The 15,353-nt window shown below is 42.0% G+C and overlaps 1 protein-coding gene across 11 annotated transcripts in view; it reads right to left on the minus strand.

The window, feature by feature from the left end:
- LOC130176038 (neuronal cell adhesion molecule-like) overlaps positions 1 to 15,353 on the minus strand; it is a 78,059-nt gene that overhangs the window by 46,530 nt on the left and 16,176 nt on the right. For 9 of the 11 annotated variants that reach the window (XM_056386864.1, XM_056386862.1, XM_056386856.1 and 6 more), the window contains exon 2: positions 7,149 to 7,298. The exons of 1 other annotated variant lie outside the window; for it this stretch is intronic. In XM_056386864.1, coding sequence (XP_056242839.1) covers positions 7,149 to 7,177 — 29 coding nt within the window. In that variant the 5' untranslated portion in view covers positions 7,178 to 7,298. Of the gene's footprint in view, positions 1 to 2,928; positions 3,065 to 7,148; positions 7,299 to 15,353 lie in introns of those variants that run through there. One more of the 11 variants, XM_056386860.1, reaches the window with a different exon arrangement.

Consider the following 15,353-nt stretch of genomic DNA (forward strand, 5'->3'; position numbering starts at 1 on the left):
TTTTCTTTCAAGATCAGGAGTGTATTATCACCTACGATTCAGTTATCTTAAGGTTATTTCTCATGCTGCTCTTGCAAAATCTACAGTATTTACTTCAAGCTTTCGTATAATTCACAGATTTGGAAAGCCTTGACACCTGTGTCTTCAGTAGCATATTACTTCTTACAGAGTGTTACACCAGAAAATCTGATCCCACACCTCTGAATTTGAAAAGGATCCTGACCCAGATTTTAAAAACCACTGATATACAGCATCACATTATATTATTGCTGACACCATACCTGAGCACAGAACGACAGCACAGCTGTCATCTTGTTCAGCTCTTGCAGTTCAACCTTATAGCTCATAATTTCTGCCTCACTGTGCACTTACTAGATAGCTGTGAAACAGCTGATTACAACTGAGATCTATGAATAAAACACCACAACAAAATGACCTTTCCACATCCTGTTTGAATGAGCTGAAGGCTGATCCCATCAAACGCTGCCTCCCCCCATGACATTGAGCCAGCCATCCCGCCACCCCACCTCTGCCCTTAGACACCACAGAGTCAGGCTGAGCTCAGTCCAGCTCAGCTGCCATGGTGATAAGCAAAGGAACGCAGGGCCAAGACTGAAAATAGCCGGAGATAGGATGCCGGCAGTGGGCAGAGAGCAGGACTACAAAACGCCTCACAGCAAGAGACCCGCGCTGCCCTCAATACCTCAGGGAGCACTCTCGTGCCATGAGTGCTGACAAACAAAAAGACACCTGAATCTTTGTAAAATGTTGCTGTTCTGTCTACATCCATCAATGAACAAAAGTGATTAGAGTCAAGAACAAATAAAAAACATGTGTCACAATCATCCTGAAACTTAATGTTGCTCCAATCAATATTTTCAGGTAAACAATGGATCAGTGACATCATGACTGTGTGTAATTTGAAAGGGATGAAGTCACAGATAATAATCACCTTACCCTGCAGTTTTTAAGCATCTTTTAGTAATTTGTTTTGGTTTACTGGTGGTCAACTAACTGTTTTTGTTTACCCTCATTGTAAACCATTGTTTTATATGAAAAAGCACTGATAAACCCACTGTGCATTACCTGCCAATAACCAACAGCAGAAAAAATTAGCAGCTAGCTGGTGAAGTAGTGGTTCAGTTAGCACCACTACTTCTTAAGAGCCAGACATATCTATCAGGAGTTGGTGGAGACCCAAACAGAGCTAAAGGACAGTGAATATTAGACTTAAATTCATCAGGTGAACAAAAACTAGGCTCCAAATGAATGCTAATGTAGCTCCACGTTTGCATGTGTAAATAAGCAACAAGATTGCCATATCAGTTTTATAGATAGATAATATGTCATTGTTGTGTTTACAGCTTGTTGTGCTTCCCTTAAGTGCCAAAAAAATAAAAGCAGCCTATTAAGAAGAAGCTGTAAAAAGCTACATGTTAGCTGCTGAAAATGAAATTTAAAAAAAAATTGCATCACTAATAAGAAATATTGGCTGGAGTTACTTTTACAAGCTGAATATCATTATAAATATGATGTATAAAATATTTAGTACCAAGCAATGTGGATATACTAACTAAACACAAACATGAATTGATGTTCTGTTTGTATGCTAGAACAGTATGCTAACAAACGTACATCACTTAACTGTAATACAGCAGCCTCCAAGGACATAGTGCATGTTTCTATTTGTCATATCATGCAAAATATGACACGTTGAGTAAAGTGAGATGTCCACAGGCTGAATAAGCATCGTCACTGCAGATGATGCCAGGTAGTGAGGTGTCACACGTTTTTCTAATGACAGTCTGTTGGTTTTCTACTCCAGGCTGTGTTGTTTTCATGTGTGTGCCTACCTGTGCCTACCACACAGTGGTGTGCGTGTGTGTGTGCGTGCGTGCGTGTCCTCTGACAGGGGAAGGGGGCTCAGCCTGTGGGTTTAATTTTAGACTCTTGGCTAATGAGAGGCAGAGTGTGGCTGTAGATGATACCGCTTTCCCGATGAAGCATCATTACCACCAAAGACGGGAGAAATAATTAGAGCCGGATCACTTTCTTTTTTTTCCAACCTATGATGAATTTACATAAGGGGACGCTGCTCACAGAGACAGATATGTGCCATTAAACTGAAGACAAGCTGAGATTCAGCAGAATAAACAGCAGAATAAAGATAATGTGTTGATTTGTTGATGTTGCAAGTGCCAGAAAAGTGCAAGCTATCCATGAAAATGTTAATAGCATGGCTGATTGTCAAGCTTTAATGGACATATCACTGGAGAAAACGTCTGCTCAGGAAAAGAAACACCCTCACATCCTCACCTTCAAAGACCAAAGCTGGTAGAAAACCAAGATGATTTGCCGTTTACCAGAAATTCTGAGAATTAATTGACAATTTTCTTTATCGATTTATTTTCTAAATTAATCTATTCATCATTTGATTTATAAAATCTCAGAGAACTGAAAAATACAGTATACGTAACAATTTTGAGCCAACCCCCCAACAGTCTATTACCAAAAGAGAAAATATTCAAAACACTATCACATTTGGAAAAGAAAAGCAGAAAATTTTCACAATTGAGAAGCTTAAACTAATAATCAACAGCTTGTTTTGTCTGAGATATACAAAACACATTAACTTACAATGATACAATAGAGAGAAGAACAGCAAATCCTCACATACAAGAGGCTTGCAGAATTAAATATTTTGTGTTTATCCTTGATATTAAACTGAAGATTAATTTTTTGTACATCAACTAATCGATCAAGTGTCTCAGAATCATCCAGAAGGTTTCATTAGTTTAGGAGGGAAAGAAATCCACTGGACTTGGACCATCACCTGCAGATCTTCAGGAGCATCAGAGGCTTTGCTTTCTACACAACAGGTGATTATACGCTCTAAGAGCCCCATGAACAAAATAGAGTATACATCACCTCTATCTCAGCACGTGTCAGTAACAATAAATCCCCTCAGTGTGTGCATCCGTTGCTTCAGAGTATAGTTCAGTTGTCTTAATCCCAGCGGCTGTGTATTCCTCGATGTGTCTGCTATGACTGAGTGACAGCAAAGAGAGAGGAGCCGATTCCCTCACAAAATCAACCCCCCACCCACCCCCACCCCCACCCCTCCAACACACCCACAACCCCTCCTCCCACGTCCCTCCCCTGACCCTCCCTCCCCTCTCACAGTGGGATTAAAACAACCTTTTGTCTCTCTACAATAGGGGTTAAACATTTCCTGGTATCACATGAACAGCGCCCAGAATCTACAAAGTTACGAGTGGTTTTTTTTTGTAAGACAGGTTTGTACAAGAGCATTAAATATTCAAAAAGTTATTTGTTTTGCATCAGATGCAACTGTCTGCAGGATGAGGAGATGACAGAGCATAACATCCTGCAATATGAATTTGGCAGAGCATAAAAGCAAAATTGACACTATAATTGCGGGTTAAATCAAATGGCACCCAGTGTACACTACAATAACTGTCAGCTGCACTGATTGTGCTCGAGTCAATGCAGCTTTCTGGATGTTCAAAAGAGGGTGGAGGTGCAGCAGAGGCAACACAGCAATGCGAATAAAAGGAAAAAGCCTCAAGGCACATCCTAAGGACTTCCTTTCCCATACAGTGAGAAGCCAGAGAAAGTGCTCACCTACACTCAACAGATGTCCCCATGCAATCTAATCTAGTTGACTCGGTGAGGGGAAGCGTATTTATTGCCGACTCCTCACTGGTATTATTGCAGCCCGTTTTAAAAGAATAGATGTGAAAAAGGCCTTTTGGTGTCTGTTAGCTATGGTTGCAGAGGACAACAATGGTTTGAAAGAGTCACTGTTCTCTGGGCTCGGCCCTCAATAATGGACCTCTCACTACAAAAGCATAGAAAATGTAACATAATCTGTCTCAAAGAACATTGTCCATCACAGTGAACAATGATTTAGACTCCGGTAAAAAAACCATTATTTAACACTTTTGTCCCTCTCAGTTGCAGTGGTGGAATGTAACTAAGTACATTAACCCATTTACTGTAAAAGCACAATTTAGAGTTAGGTATTTCCATCCCATGTTACTTTATAAATGTATTCTATTTTCAGATCAAGATTTTGAATAAAAGAGCTTATAAAATGCGAAACACTGATAAAGATTAAACCAGTAATTACCAGCCTGTGTTGATTTCTTGTGACAATATCTAGTTTGGGCTTGTTGTCATGTTTCAGATGTCTGCGAGATGTTCAATTACACCCAAGACACATTTCCCCCCTTTTTTTCAAAGAATCAGATAAAAGTAAAAAAAATAAATAAATAAAATAAAAATGTCAAATGCCCATATCAATCATCTCACGATACCTCAGATCTTGTGAACCTTCAGAGGGACCTTAGCCTTAGGTTGGGAACCACTGAACTAATCTATCAAACAGTACATGCACTACATTGGTTAAAACTAGCTCCAACTTGAGCAGCTACAACAGTGAAATGTGGCTGGCACACCCATGCGTCTCTCCTGACAATATAATAACATCATGATTCCTAATGTACCAGCCACAGGAAACACTGCACTGCTGAACCAGTTCTTTTACTTTTCATAGTAGTATATTTTGATGATAATAGTTCTGTATATTTTGCTGAAGTAGGATTTTGAATACAGGACTTTTACTCGGAGTATTCTCCTTTGTCACTTTTACTTGTTTTGCTTCCACTGGTGTGTAGTGCTCCTTGCAGTTTGGCATATAACCACTTAATAATCCCACAAAGGCATATGACTTCTGTCTGCATCAGGAAGACATGCTCAATGGCTTCACAACATGCCCATTGTTGCATGCTACTGCGCCTATAATGTCCACCCACTTACTGTGATGAACAGATCAGAGCTACATTGGTGGTCAAGAGACCTGAAACCTCTGTGCCAAAATTCCACCTTAATTCACTAATGAACAGCGCCAGTCGATTTCTGTGTAAACATAACTCAGCACGTATAAAAGCTTTCTCAGCATCTCACGTCACCGCATGAGAAGCCATTAATTTAAAAAATGTTTCATAAATAAAAGCATTCATCGTGGCAGAAATCTTTCAGAGATGATGGATGGCAGAGAGGTGTATGGATTATGGTATGAAATGAGTGAAAGGGGCATAATTCATTGAGTGAGGGGCGTGATTGACCAAGTTTAATGGGCATTATTTCTGCACACTGACTCTGTTGAGCAGAGACACTGGGCGATCCCCGCCGGCCCATTGCTCCTTCAGACTCACACTGAGATAGGAGCGGCGCCCTCCCTGCTCTTTGTCATGACACCAATAGAAGAACAATATTTCAATGGCAACTGCATATTTCAATGGCAACTTTTAGCAGAACAAAGTTCATGCTGTGCTCTAGACCAAGCCCTCCTAACTAGAACTGCACGCTGTCTTCAAGTGTGTGTGCGTGTGTGTGTTCATTCGCCTATCAGTGGGTGTTCGTGGAGAGGACTCCTTTCTAGTTTCCTATTCAGAAATGTGAATGGGAGTGAAATATGATTGGCTCGGGAAGAGAATACGGGGCTGGGTTCACAAGGCTATCGGGGAAGGGTGGGGGGACACTTGTGAAATACTTCACTGCTGTCAGAGACCGAATGAAAGGACAAGTATGGATGATTTAGTCCTCTTAAGCTCGCTGCTAACACATTCCTACAAGTAATCAAGTTTCAACGCTTGTTTGTTTGAGTTCTCTTAACAATATTGTTTTGGAGGTCACATCACATCAGTAATTCAAGTAATAAACCATGACAATGCCTTGATAAGACAGAACAGCACTGTCCTCTGGCAGTCGCTTCGCCTTGTCCTCATCCATGTCTGTGTCAATTTTAGCCTCGCTAACTCTGGCTGAACTCATCGCAGCACAATAACAGAGAGGAGTCTGGTGTCGGAGGTATCACATGGCGACACTATCATGATAACTTGGGGTATCTGGTTAACTTCGAAAGGAGCGACATGAAGGTATTTCACACTGAACAAAATGAAACGTTAATTTTGCATCAAGCTGCACTGATGACACAGGCATCAGATTCAGGTTGCGGGGGACAATGAGGAAAACAAAGCGGTCGGGGTCTTAAGGGAATTTACATGAATTACAGCATGAGGCCTATAGGGACGGCCGCGACCTCTCCTCAGCTTTTTGAAACTAAACAAGACCCTGATCCCGCCCATCAGCACACACACACACACACACACACATATATCCACAAAGACACACTGATAGAGAATGGTGTGACTGGTTTCCATGGTGCCATGAGGCTCACTGACAGGGCTGGAGTGTTAACATGCTCACGGACAACAGAGAGGATGATGGAGAGAAAAAGAAAAGGACAGAGGGAGAGAGAGAGGCAGCGAGAGCGCAGTAAAAATAAACAAAGAAAAAGTAGAATAGGAGAGATTTACCACACACAGGCGGCAGACCATCCCTGAGGTTAAGGACCTCAAGTGTCGTGTATCATATTTCTTTTTAACTCAAAGACCCTCAACGAAACAAATCGAAACAGTTCAACTTAACAGAAGCCAGAGCAGCAGCAGCCTCTGTTTTTTCCTTCCCATAACTGTGTACAGCATTAACTCTGTTTCTGTGATGCACATTATTAAAGGATCACTCTGTTCTGATTGTATTTGGCTCTCATTTTGTTGTTTTTGGCCGTCTTTCCTATCATTAACACTGCACTCACTGAGTCAATTGCTTAAATCTGGGAATGCAGCAGAAATGACGCCCGACAGGACATGAAACAAGCAGTCAGATGATTATACCCGTTTTAAATTTGAAGAAAACAATCTTAAAATCCTGGATTTGCACATGTGTGCAATCACTTTGAATAGATAATCTGCTTAATATAATGGATCTGAAATGCATGACAGCAGGACTGAATCATTTTCTGTGATCCACATCCAAAGGAAAACTACAGTTTATTACAACTTTTATTTTTGTAGCCCAGCCACTTGGTGCCTAACCTGATTTCTTGTTGGGACTTGTGACTTTGTTTTGTTTTGCCCAAACCAATCAGCAGCGAGTGACGTGTTGTTCCTGCTAAGTCATTTTCAGTTGACCAGGAGGCTCCAATAGAGGAAACTAGGAGCTGGTAACTTATTGGTTTTTATGTTGATTAAATGTATATGTTGATCTCTGCATGGACGTACAAGAACTTGTACAGCTGTGCCGATCTCATCCAAGCTTGTTGCTATTTTTCTGTTGCCTTTTTTTCATGAATGCAGTCAGGTAGCTCGGTTCCCCAATCTTAATGCCATCCGCTGGGCTCTGATCGGTCAGCTGTTTCTCCAATATCAGATCTGTTGGAAGAGTTCAACAAATTTGAGATGTCAGAGCGGGTTTCAAGGTCTGGAACCTGGTTAATCAGTTCTACGAGCTGTGAAAGCATCGTACACACTAGATGTATTGCTTGAATCTTGGAAGGTGGCAAAATCACTAGAAAAAGGTCCAACACAACAATCAGTAGCAGTCAGACAACCAGATAGGCTGTAAACAAGCAAATATTATGTCACTAATAATCCCTGTCTGCAGAGGGAAACTGGGAATGGGCAAGAATATAGGATGTACAGTAGGTCAAAGCTCAACCAGGAAGACCATCTGTCAGTGACAGATGTTTATATCAGACAGTTCGAGTTATAGTTTCACTGTTCCCCTCGTTTTTTTTTCCTCCAAATAAGTTTGTCTGACCTGGGGTCTGTTTACCACTTGTATAACAGTCTGAATGCTCATGTTTTTTGTCCTGTTGTACAAATTTGCAGCATTGCTGCTGTGCTCCCAGATCTCTGTAATTACTTTGGTGAGTATAATGCACCATCACAGGCGGTAGAAACTGAGAGGCCAGAGCTTCAAAATTAAAACACAAATTGTAATTAACCATAGTTTTTCTTTATGGCTTGGCGATCCCACTCGATGGACATCATACATATCTCAGAAGAACTAAAACGCAAACACACTTGTCAAGAACAATAATGTACTTGTTATCCACATTATTTCTGTTTGACTGCACTGTTCCCCGAGGTTCCTTTAGTTTTTTTTTGTATTGTCTGTCTGCCCTTTGTTGTCTTGCACAGCTTCCCTGTGCAATATGGAATTATTAATGATATTTCCACTGTGGTGGAGCTGAGGTTTAAACTATTGGCTTATACACAACATGTTTGATCATCTGACTGTCAGACTTTATTGGAGCAATGTTGTTGTGTTCCCAGATTTCAGGACTTAACTTGGTGAGTACGATATGATGAGAAAACTACAAAAATGCGGCTGAATTTTTAATAAAGCAGAATATACACCATCTCAAACAGGAATCCCTCCTCCTTTGGCTATTGTTAGCTCGCCATGTACATGCCAGTGACTTTGAGTGACTTGCCAACAATAGTCATACAATATATGGCAACATGGCAACCATTCATGTGATAATGAAGCAGGAGAGGAAACTCTACAGCTTGGTTTGATACAGTATGTATGGGGCTCGCCTCCAACTGCAGAGAGCACCAGCTGAGGACATGACGGGGGATGGAAGAGATCCAAGTGTTTTCTGCAGCAGAGAGACAGAAAGGCCCACTGAGCAGGTCCTCTCCTCTATATGCACCATACTGCCACCAATAAGAAGATCATCCTCGGTCCAGTGAGCATTGACAGCCATCAATAAACACACACTGCCACACACACACACACACACAGACACACGTCCTCCTCCTCTCTCAGTATGTACATGTGTGCTGATCCCTGCTCCCATATGTGTCCACAGAAGGTGTAGGCATGTGTGCACCTCCTTGGCTTCCCCACCAGGACCAATTTCCATCCACCGTCTGTGTGGGAGTGTGCGATCGATGCTGCAAGCGGCACGTCATCCAGGCTGCTCATTACTGTTGGCAAGGCTGCGGCCATAAGCAAAAACAACCTGCCCCACTGACGTATCACACACCGTCCACGGCCGGATGGATGGACGGCAGTTTAACGCTGTGTAAAAACATTACGAGCGGCTACAAAGAAAGAAAAAAAAAGCAGAATTTGAGTTTGCTGCTCGACTGTCATTCCTGGTTTACATTTCATTACTTTTCTTTAGTTTCATTAGCCAACCACAACAACAGCTGAGGGAGCCTGGCGTCTCCAGAAGCCGTCTTTGAAGTGCATGTTTGTGGCAGCAGGAGGGGAATGAGATTTCTCTTCTTCTTCATCCTCACCCACGCTGTGTCCAGCTCTCACACCACCTGTCTCCTTAACACAACCTCAGCCTCCCAAGAGCTCGGTAAGACCCAATCAGGGAGCGACTGTGGAAGTCTACCTCATCGTTTCCAAATGTCTCTGTTTCTTTCCGTCCAGACTACAACACAGCCCTGAAGTTTCAAACTAAAACGGGACCAGCAACGTTTCCAAAAGTCTCGAAAAAGTCGACAGAACACAGCAAAAGACATGCGTTTTAAAACTAATACGTAGAAGTGTGGATGAGGCCTACGAGCCTCGTCTTCTGTACTAGTGGCTGTTCTCTAACAGAGTTGAGTTTTGAGCTAAATGCTGACATCAGCATGCTCACAGTAATATTGCTTGTATGTTGCATGTTTATCAGGTACAATGCTCACCTTCTTAGTTTAGCATACTGACATGCTAACGTGCTAATTTGCACGTACAGCTGAGGCTCATGAATTTTGCAGGTTTCAGTCACAAACCAAAGTGTTAGAAAAACTGAAATTGAGACCTGATGATGGTGCTAGGTCGATGAAAAGTTAATGGATGACCAAAGTGATTAACACAAATGTGTGTACCAAATTTAATGGCAATACTTGTCAAGACATTTCACTTAAAATCACAAATGTCAGCCTTTTGGTGGTGTTAGAGTTAAAGTCGGAGAATATCCAAAGTCAGTATAGGATTAATTTTCTGGAGATGAATGTCTGCACAAATATTCGTAACAATCCATCAAATAGCTGCTGAGATATCTCAGTCTGGACACAAAGCGGTGACTGGACGACATCATTCTGGAAACCAAGCATCAAAGCAAGACCACCAACAGGCCAAAAAGAAAGGCAAAGAAGAAAAGCCTATCAGTAGCACTGAAGACTAATGTGCATGTATATCTATAATGGTTTTGAAAATGCAGCCTTTACACTGCATCAGCACATCAACCTGCAATTTACTGAATGAGCAGAGGAAGGTAATAAAGATAATGCTTTCTGCAGGCTAAAATTAAAGCATCACCTCAAACACACAGCTAAATGCCTCTTCAAAGGTAAAACAGATGGCAAAGCAAAAGCCAGGAGAAACACCTTGAAGCACCTGCATAATAGCAAATGCATTATCATGTAGCACTTCTCTTTTTCCATTAGCACAAACACAAAATTATGGGCTTTCTAGTGAGTCCAAAAACTGACAATCTGATCTTTCACCTCCTACTCGTTCTCTGATGTAAAAGTCCATATGGCTCTAAATGAGTCAATAGCAAAAAAAAAAAAGGCTGAGTAAAAAGAGCAACTTCTGTTCGCTCCTTCAGTACAGATATTCCTATAAAAATAAAAAACTTTGATACTAGTGAAACCGACCAGAGACAGCTGGCATGGTGGGAGTGTCGGTGACGTGGCGTTATGTTGAGGTGTGCTGAGCCAGTGGTGAGGGAGACAGCGCTGAAGGGTTTAATCAGCCTGTCTACAGCAGACTGATGCACACACACACACACACACACACACACACACACACACACACACACACACACACACACACACACACACACACACACACACACAGGTTGCTACAGGTGCCAAGATAAAAATGCAGAGGGAGGGAGACAGAGATTTGAAATATAGCAAAGAAAGGAGATATGCCAAAGGCAGGAGCAAATGAGCAGAGCAGCAGAGAAAAAGACAGGATGGTGTGGAGGTGTTTGCTCGTTAGCTGCTGTGTGTGTGTGTGTGTGTGTGTGTGTGTGTGTGTGTTTGTGCGTGCATGCGCAGTGGACAGTATATATAGTTATATGGGAGAAGGGTGTGTACATTCCTGCAACATGAACGTGAAAGTGTTTGTGCTCGTAAGTGTGCAAGTGTGAGCTTGTGTGCCTGTTTGACACAGGAGTACACAACACTGAAACATGAATCCCCTGAGTGTGTGAGTGTGTGTGTGTGTGTGTGTGTGTGTGTGTGTGTGTTTGTGCGTGCATGCGCAGTGGACAGTATATATAGTTATATGGGAGAAGGGTGTGTACATTCCTGCAACATGAACGTGAAAGTGTTTGTGCTCGTAAGTGTGCAAGTGTGAGCTTGTGTGCCTGTTTGACACAGGAGTACACAACACTGAAACATGAATCCCCTGAGTGTGTGTGTGTGTGTGTGTGTGTGTGTGTGTGTGTGTGTGCTGTGTGTGTGTGTGTGCATGCTGTGTACTGTAGTGTGTGCTACAGCTGGCTAACTTAGTTTCGAACAAAGACTGGAAACAGGGTGAAACAGCTTGGCTGAAATTTTCCCACCTGCACCTCTGAAGCTCACTGACTTACGTGTTGTGTCTCGTTTGCTGAATTCTGACAGATAGCGTAAAACAGAAGTGACAAGAGAGGGTTGCACGTAATGGACTACATGTTGACCACTATGTGAGAATTTAAATTATGTGCACTACAGTAAATAACCACTGCCTGTCTGTCTAACTGACCCAGTGGAGGGAGACCACACAGTCCTCCATCCCTCTCAAGGCTCCTCCATCCACCCACTGCCTCTTTTCTCCCTCCACCTCTCTTTTCCTCCCCTCTCTTCCCAGACTCCACGCTCCTTGGTGCAGGTGACAGCACAGGGACAATGGGATGATATCACTGGTCGGCTCCTAGCAGCTTGTCTGCATGCTGCACAATAACAGACTGCTGCAGCTCTAGTGTGGCACATTGTGAAGTTTGTATAAGAGAGAGAGAGTGAAGGCTTCACAAAGAGCAGGAGAGACAGAGGGTGAGAGAAGGAGGGAGGCAGAGAGGGGGAGAGAGAAAAAGACAAACTGTACTGCTCAACTGAGACCGAGGGAAGAAGGAGGGTGGGGAGAGTGAGAAGGAGAAGCGTCACTATATGTGAACACTGTGGTGGTCATGTGTGTATGCAGAGTACACTCAGCCTATAGCCTGTGTGGCTATAGCTCAATCTGTGTGGGCAGGCCTGCAGACTGTGCTGCCTTATAATTACAGCACTGCTCCTTCCTCCTCTCCGACAATGTCTCACACACATACAAAAACACACACACGCGCAGCAAACAGCACATGGCGCACCTGCCATGAGCCAGATTGGATTTACACTGCATCAATAATTCAGCCTCACATATATCCCCAAACATGCACAATAAACACTCTCTCACACACAGACACATACGCAGACACACTCGACACAGGTTGTTTTTAAGTAACCGACAGTGTTTAGAGGAGGCAGTGGTCACAGACTGCAGGAACACACAGTGAGACTGAGAGAAGCAGCAGATAACTGTGGTTAGAGGCTAAACATGTTCCACTGACTGAGCCTGCATCATTACAGCACACATTACCTCAGTTATTAAGCCTGAATAAAAACAACATCCCTGGGCTTCCTGTTCTCGAGCTCCATCATTAGACTTCATCTGAGACAGGTTGAGTTCCAGCCGCACTGTTGGAGGGAGGCTTTCATCTCCCGCCCTGCCCTGGTTTTTAGCAGCTGAGTACAACATACAATTGGACTTCTGTTTTTTCAGTCTGTTGTTTATCCTTGGTCAGTCAATACTAGTGCTGCTCATATTGAAATAAGAAGAACAGATTACTAGCCTACTATCGATTAAAACAGTTAAAATATCCTGGGCCATCAGGACCATCTGAGCAGGTATTCTCCACAGCAGGTCTCACAGTTAACAGACTAACCCTGCAGGATGTCAACGTGTTGGTATGCTCAACAAAAACCAGGTGACAAGCTGTCCCCTGTGCTGAGGACTGAGGTAGACCTGACCTGCATATATATTTCATTTTGAGGTCTGAAAAATGCCACTGCAAGTTTCCGTTTCGTTAACCCGTTGCCGTTTCTGATCATCCATCTGCTGAGAGAAGAGGAAGAGGAGGTCTCGTTGCAGTGCTCCCAGCGCTGGAGGATTCAATGTGCTTTTTGTTTTGTTAATCTGTTTATAGATTAGAAAGTCTGGCGACTATTTGCTACATATTTCAAGAAGCTATTTAATATTTTCCTACACGGGAGAGGCTATTACGCTGGTTATACACAGCACACGCTGCGCCGGAGGATTCAATATGTGTTTTGTTTACAGACACTTGTCTTTTCTAAATAGTACATTTTAATCTTGTCGGCTAAAGAAAATGTAAAATACATTATTATAATTGTGTGATTAGATGTAGATCGTCAAATATTATTACTGAAGATCTGACCTGCATCTTGAGTCAGTTATGATGTGCTCTCTTTGAATATTAGGGATGCTACTAATAAATGACTCTAATTATCAATTATCTTTCATCTTTCTGTTCAATGTCATGCCTCAGGGCTCCAGGTCATGTTTTCAAAACAGCTTGTTTTGATTAACCAACAGTCCAAGCAAAAGATATTAAATTTGCATGAAAATATAAAACACAACAATTTTGGGGCTGGAACAAGCAAATATCTGGCATTGATTACTAAAATAACTACCAATTAACTTTTACTGGATTGAGTAATTGACTAAAGGTTTCATCCGTAGCATGTAGGACAAACATGCATTAAAGTTGGCTGTAACTAGACATTCAGGATACAAACCATATGTGTTGCTGAGTTATTGTATCAGCTATTTGATGTGGAAGAAGGCAGATTGACTAGAAGGATATTTATTCAGATAAACAATAATCAAATTGATGAGAATTGATCAGAAGACGTGACCACTGTGTTATAACTATGGGTTTGGCGATGTAGCACGATGCAACTGAATCAGCCGTTCTTGGAAATATCCTTGTAATTTGCAACAAAATATCAGCTATCTTTTAGGAAATTATGAGAAAGGTTTCCAGGAAAGTAGCTTGAAAATACACACCTTTAAGTTAGTTTTATATACGCGTATATCTTCTTATATTTCTGATGTTTGATATACAGAAATGTCTTGTAATCCCATGTGTGACGGGCCAAATGTTTGGCAAGACAGAAATAAAAGTAACTACAGGACAACGAGGAATTGTCTTTTAACTGAATGGGATTTTATAGTTCCAAAGTATCAGGGTGATATGATACAAGCCCAAACTACAACATCCATAAATGTCCTATTACAGGTCAACTGGCTCCTGGATTAAAGTGAACACTTACATTGCTCTCCTATAAATGTGTTCAACCATCTTTGTAATTTACAGTGGAAAAGCTCATGTATTGATCACACCACCCATTAGCACTTTCAACCAGGGCTGTATTGGAAACGCTTAAAGTGCATTCCTTGTTTTGAGAAAATGTACCCCCCCCCCCCCCCCCCCTCTGATGGCATGTAATAATGCACTCACAGTGGATACATGCCTCCATTAGACTGAGGCCTTTTTGAAAATATTCTGTAATGCAAACATAAACAACAACAGTTGACCTTGGAGGGTGATTCTTACTGAAATAATGTAGTGCACCGTTGTTCTAAGAGGATCCTGAGGAGGGACGTTGGAATATTTTCTTGGGTATAGTAATTTATTCACTTGGATGTCGAACACAGGAGGGGGCAGGAATTTTGAGGAGTGTGTAACAATTGGGCTTTTCTTTCCCCAAATCTGCATAATTATTGAGGTTAATTCAACTCAGAGCTTGTGCACCATTGTCTTTGAATGTGGCTGCCACTGCTTAAATGAATAAATTAGTGACAAAACGAAGCTGACAGACAAGCTCTGCCTGAATGCACGATGTCAGAGGAACAGGCTCCGAGGAGAAGAAGAAGCTGCAGGAAAAAGCCTTCACTTGATTTGCTGGAGACAACAGCCTTGTCATTTACAGGCCAGAGTTTTCTTAGCGATATGATTTCACTGGTATCTGTGCTACATGCTTAGTTATTCACATTCAACCTAGAGGGATTTCACACAGCTTCTACTATCTGTGTGTTAGTCTTTGTGGTCTGTGTTCCCTCTGACACACTCTTGATAAGCAAAACTAACGTTGCTGCAGTTGTGACAAGACACCTTGTACTCTTCAGGGAAATGATATAACAAAATGGGACAGATGCTCACTGCCGAAACAACGTAGATAACAGCATAGAGATTGGCATAATAAGGAAAGTGATGGCACTTTTTTTTTTTTGATAAATAGATCACCATTATTTTAAATTTAAAAAACAGCTGTAGGGGATTTGTTGCAAGCTGAATGCATTGACAACATGCTTTGAAGTGTTTACCATCCTACCAACACCAGATGTCTTTTGTGGACAGGTTGGGGAGA

This window comes from Seriola aureovittata, chromosome 10 (genome assembly GCF_021018895.1).
Source record: "Seriola aureovittata isolate HTS-2021-v1 ecotype China chromosome 10, ASM2101889v1, whole genome shotgun sequence".
In the NCBI taxonomy this organism is placed as follows: Eukaryota; Metazoa; Chordata; class Actinopteri; order Carangiformes; family Carangidae; genus Seriola; species Seriola aureovittata.